Genomic DNA, 6,059 nt, shown 5'->3' with positions numbered 1-6,059 from the left:
AAGTCCTCTGCACACTGGAACTTTTCTCTGGGTGTAAAAACTCTTTGATTGGCTGCTCGCACGCGCCTGCCCGCGCCCTTCATTGGCTGAGCAGACACGCGACTGGCGCGAGGAGGGGGTTGGGAGAGGAGCGGGGGGAGACACACTGGCGCGTGCCGCTTTTTAAAGGGGCGCAGCGCCTTCAGCAACCGGAGAAGCTTCGTTGCACGCGACCTGGTGTGTGATCTCCGAGTGAGTGGGGGAGGGTCGAAGAGGAGAAAAAAATAATAATAATAAGACTTTGCAGAAGAGACCCAGGCAGGGTTTGGGGGGTTTTGTGTTGTTTTTGGTTTTGGTTTTGGTTGAGCTGAGTTACCAGTGCCGCCTCCGACACTGCACCTCAGAGCCTTTGCAGTGCGATGTCCCGCCTGCTGCATGCTGAAGAGTGGGCTGAAGTGAAGGAGTTGGGGGACCACCATCGCCATCCCCAGCCGCACCACCTCGCGCAACCACCGCCACAGCCACCTGCCACCCTACAGGCGAGAGATCTTCCAGTTTACCCCGCAGAGCTGTCCCTCCTGGACAGCACAGACCCACGCGCCTGGCTGGCTCCTACTTTGCAGGGCATCTGCACGGCACGCGCCACACAGTATTTGCTGCATTCTCCTGAGCTGGGCACCTCCGAGGCCGCAGCGCCCCAAGACGAGGCGGACGGCCGGGGGGATCTGGTAAGGAGAAGCACCAGCGGCGGCAACATCAGCAAAAGCCCAGGACCGGTGAAAGTGCGGGAACAGTTGTGCAAGCTGAAAGGAGGGGTGGTGGTGGATGAGTTGGGCTGCAGCCGCCAGCGAGCCCCTTCCAGCAAACAGGTGAATGGAGTGCAGAAGCAAAGACGGCTGGCGGCCAACGCCAGGGAGCGGCGCAGGATGCACGGGCTGAACCATGCCTTTGACCAGCTGCGCAATGTTATCCCGTCGTTCAACAACGACAAGAAGCTATCCAAATACGAGACCCTGCAGATGGCCCAGATCTACATCAATGCCCTGTCGGAGCTGCTACAAACCCCCAGCGGCGGAGAGCAGCCATCGCCGCCACCAGCCTCCTGCAAAAGTGACCACCACCACCTTCGCGCTGCAGCCTCCTACGAAGGCGGTTCGGGCACAGCCACAGCAACTGGGGCTCAGCCAGCTTCCGGAGGGGGCCAGCGACCGACCCCACCCGGGAGTTGTCGGACTCGCTTTTCTGCCCAGACCTCCGCGGGAGGTTACTCAGTGCAGCTAGACGCTTTGCACTTCTCGACTTTCGAGGACAGCGCCCTGACAGCGATGATGGCGCAAAAAAACTTGTCGCCTTCGCTGCCTGGGGGCATCCTGCAGCCAGTGCAGGAGGATAGTAGCAAAACTTCCCCCCGGTCCCACAGAAGTGACGGGGAGTTTTCTCCCCATTCCCATTACAGTGACTCGGATGAGGCAAGTTAGAAAGGTGATAAAACCCTGAAAACGGAGACAGAAACAAAATCGCCCTTTCCCAGTGCGCGGGAAGCCCCGCGGTTAAAGATCCCCGCACCCTTTAATTTTTGCTTTGCAATGGTCGTTGTTTAGCAACGACTTGGCTTCAGATGGCAGCTACATTTGATGTTTTGCAAATGCCGCCGCTATTCCAAACTTCCTATGGCCCATATTGTTTGATGAAAGCTTGCAGTTAAAGCTTTGCCCTTCCTTCCACCTTCTTCTTTCCCCTGTAGATAGATACAGTATAATTACGTGTATCCAGATGTGGCATCATTATTATAGTCCCTTCTGCCAATACGCTGCTAAAACGTCGCATCTTCTTTTCTGTCACTGGTTTGAGTTTAATTTATTTTATGCCCTGGGCGTCCATTTCTGTGTGTTGCGCGCACTCGTGTGGGAGAGTTAAGTCTTCCGAAGTTGTTTCCCAAAATGCATTATGAATCGCAAAGTCAGTGCTTCCAAAGTGAATAACTTTTGACTATGGAATTGTGAGAAAACGGGGACCTTTGCGGGTTTATATTGTACAAACATACCCAGTATGTGTATCCGATCGCCAGGAGGTTGGCGTCCTTTAGGAAACGGCGCACGCACTTTATCAGTCGCTGCTTTTGCGGCTCCAGGAGAAATTCAACTGCCAATTGCAGACCAGTTTTTTTTTGTTTTGTTTTGTTTTGTTTTTTAAACACAGCCACTTATAATCCTTAAACTCTTTGCAAATGTTTGTTTTAAAAATGAAAATAAAAACACGTCTAGTAGTGTCAAAAGCATTTGGTCAATTTTATTTTTCTTTGTTATTGTTAGAAAACTTATTTATTATTGAGTGTTTGCTACCATTTCTACTTACCTTGATTCATTTTTTTTACATTTTCTACTTGAGATAATTTTATTTTAATTTAGTAAAACCAACTGCCATTGTTTTATGTATTTACTTTTGCAAATGATAACAATAAACTTAAAAAGTTATTTTTATTTGTCACTTATTTCATCCCATTATATCATTGACAATGATTTTTAAATAGCCTTGAAGACTTGAAACAAATTTACAGATCCTAATAGTTTAAAAGAAGAATGTTGTAAACTTAGTGCTTTTAGGTAGTAACTCTACATAGTAAAGGACTCGATCAATAATTAAAACTGAGATAAAACTTCCCAAATTTGCAGCAGTTTTGCCTCTGGAATAGCCAGAATCTTCCAGTCTTCCTTACTCCTAGTGTCAATGGTATTTCAAAGGGAACCATGGTCTTTCAGGTCTCCTGGGATCTAGTTAGTAGTTAAATTTATCAGGGTTGGTTATTTTCACTTACAAAAATTAGATAAGCCAAAAACTTTTCAGGTAGGTCAAATACACAGTACCAGCTAACTCTCTCTCCCTCTTACACTCCCCTTTTCCTCCCCCTCCTCTCTTCCTCCCTGTCTTCCCTTCTCTTTCTCTGCTCTTTCCAGGAACGGTTTCTAAGAAGGGAAGAGGATAATGGGAAGGGAGAGGGAAATAACTTGATGATCATTGACTCAAAAATTAGAAGTGTGCTCGTTGCTGTAGGAAATTGTTGACTTTCATTCAGTTTTTCTTTTCAAACAACTCTACTTCGTCCAATATACAAGCTAATAATTGCCTTAGTTTGTCCTTCTGAATGGGCTTCGATGTAAAATACATTCAACTACATTTTAAGATCAGGTGAAGAAACTTAACGGTACTACCACTCTCACCTCAGGCGCCCTCACTAAGGAAAAGTCTATTTGAGAGTTCGAGATCATAGATTTTTAGAAGAAGATAATACAGTGTGTGTGTGTGTAGAAATGGGAATTTTAAAAAAATACATGTGTTTAGCAAACTTAGGAGAACTAAGGTTTCACCGCATTCCACTAGATAAACGTCGCTGAACTTGAGAGGTTGATTTTAAGCAAAATCATTTATATTGTGGGTCCTTATTGGGATTTTTTTAAATTGCGGGAGATGAAAAGAAGGAGAAAGAAAAAAAGCTAGCGGAGGTGAGTTTGCAGGCTCCTGTATTCTCCTCTCTCAGCACCTTGAGAAGAGGAGAGCGCCACAAGAAAATTGACACGCACCACAACCTGGGTTTGTAGAAAAAGTAAAGCGCTAACTAGGAAGCGCAGGTTCTGATTAACCTTAGGGAAACCGCCGAACTTTCGATTGACCACCTGGGAATTCGTGGCTTTCAGCAGAAGCGATTCAAGGGAGCCAAGAGCCTAGTAGCTCTCAGGTTGAGGTGAACGCTGGCTGGTGACACTTTCCAGGGGCAGAAACAATGCACCTGTCCCTTAGATAACCTTTTGCACCCACCTAGTATGCTGTGCTACGATAAGCATCAGGAATCTTTGGGCTGTTGAATAAATCAAGCGATTGCTTCTAACACACTTCCATCTCGATCTCAATAAGCAAACCAAACTGGCATGGCCATACAGCAAACCTAGTAGAATGAGAGCGCACATATTTTAATAGCTACTTTGTTCGATGTACTTTGCTGTACCAGTAGAGAGAAAAGAGGACTTGCAATCTTCTTCCTGATAAGAGTCTGAGTAGTGGAAGGCACAGAAGGAAGAAAAAATGCGATTTTTCTCAAAATAAACAACTGTATTTCATTTTTCAAAACCATTTATGCTCATTTTGCATCAACCAAAGAAGGACAAGATCTCATAAAAATCATTACTTTTAGTGGATTCAGAAATTGTAAAAGAGAGTGGACATCAGGAACATCTTCCTTCACACCTTTCATAAATGAGGAAATTTCTGCCCATAATTTCTCCTCAAATCACAATGCCAGAAAGGGTCAATGTCCAGAACTAGATCTTAGTATTTCTGTTCACCAGGTCAATGCTCCCACAGAACTTTTCTCTAAGAACATCAATGGTTAGGAGCTACAGCTATCCAAATACTCCAATGGGGACTGTACCATCACAATAAGCAAATATTTATACTTTTAAATGCTAGTGGAATTATATAGAGGATAAACCCATCTTCGTTTAAGAAGTCCTTTATATTTCTTTACAAGAGGAAAAACAACCACATCAGACTGGAAGTTCTGTATCACACTGATTGAAAACTGAACATGAATTCTTCTAACTCATCCAGACATGAACAAAAAGTCAAACCACTCTGTGGTAAATTGAGTGCTCAAAGTTCAAATAAGAACTTTAACCTCTTTTCTTTCCATTTCTTTTTTATGCTGGCATTTCTTTGAAAGAGATGTACAATCACATTTCCATTTTAAGGTTCTGTTATGGCGTTTGCATAACAAACGTTTGGCAGCTCGCTCTCTTACACTCCATTAACAAGCTGTAACATATAGCTGCAGGTTGCTATAATCTCATTAATATTTTGGAAACTTGAATATTGAGTATTTCTGAGCGCTCATTCCCCATATGCCAGACCACTCCTGCCATGCTGACTGGTTCCTTTCTCTCCATTATTAGCAATTAGCTTCTACCTTCCAAAGTCAGATCCAAGTATCCAAGATACTAGCAAAGGAATCAACTATGTGTGCAAGTTAAGCATGCTTAATATCACCCAAACAAACAAAGAGGCTGCATTTCTTAAAGTAATGAAGATAGATAAATCGGGTTAGTCCTTTGCCACACTGCTGGTGTTTTTTTCTTGAATTTTATATACTTTAAGTAGCTTGCTTTATATTCTGCCTTTGCCTCCCAGCCCATCACTGCCTTATTTGTGGAGGGTTTTGGCTGGCCACACTTTTGGAAACTTATTTGATTTCACGGAGAGCTGACGGGAGATTATTTTGGCAACTGACAAATTTAACACCTTCTTTATGGGACACTGCTAACTGGGAGTCTAAAATGGAGAGAGAGAGAGAGAGAGAGAGAGAGAGAGAGAGAGAGAGAGAGAGAGAGAGAGAGAGAGAGAGAGAGAGAAAATATTAGAAAAAGAGAGAATGAGAGAGAGAATTTCCTTAATCTTAACCAATGCAGGACCAATACTTTCATGAGGCCTTTCAACTGATTTTAGAAATTTAAACCTGAACCAAGTAAGCAATCTTTTTCCAAAGTATATCTTGTAATATTTCTCTCCTGTGCCCACTTGAAAAGTTGATGAAAAAGATTATCAACTTTGTCCGACCTGTCCCAAACCCCAGTTAGAACAGTAAAGGGAAAGTAGCGAACCCATTTGTCAACTGCAATCTAGGGTGGGCGGGAAACGAAAACCAGTAAGTTCTAGTGAGAGTTAAAGATGACCCGTAGTAGCTGAAATGTTTGCAATTATTTTGTGAGAGGGAGTGGGACACCAGGCGGGGGAGATAAAAGAGAAGTATACGTTTTCCTGGTTGTTTTGACTCTGCATTCGCCAACCGCCCTGGCTACTAGGCCAAGCAGAGCCCGCACCATCTAAGTCCACCGTCCCTTCTTCTAGGCCCCTAACAAGAAAAGGCAAATGGAGTGGAGAACGGGTTAAATCCTTGAACGCAGGGGAGAGGCAGGGGAGGAGAGAAGTCGGAGGAAGATAAAGAAAAGGACAGGAACCAAGAAGCGTGGGGGTAGTTTGCCGTAATGTGAGTGTTTCTTAATTAGAGAACGGTTGACAATAGAGGGGCTGGC

At 44.4% G+C, this 6,059-nt stretch overlaps 1 protein-coding gene across 1 annotated transcript; it reads left to right on the top strand.

Moving 5' to 3' along the window:
• Positions 1–398: 398 nt before the first annotated feature.
• Positions 399–1,457, top strand: ATOH1 (atonal bHLH transcription factor 1; the record flags this gene model as incomplete). The annotated part of the gene is made up of 1 exon (XM_079153066.1): positions 399–1,457. One exon carries the CDS (start codon positions 399–401, stop codon positions 1,455–1,457), a length of 1,059 nt encoding a protein of 352 aa, XP_079009192.1.
• Between the last annotated feature and the right edge of the window lie 4,602 nt (positions 1,458–6,059).

The sequence above is a fragment of the Sciurus vulgaris genome, assembly GCF_902686455.1.
Source record: "Sciurus vulgaris genome assembly, chromosome: 9".
Taxonomy (NCBI): domain Eukaryota; kingdom Metazoa; phylum Chordata; class Mammalia; order Rodentia; family Sciuridae; genus Sciurus; species Sciurus vulgaris.
The sequence above is the reverse complement of the archived record's forward strand: the minus strand, read 5'-3'. Positions and strand labels throughout refer to the sequence as shown.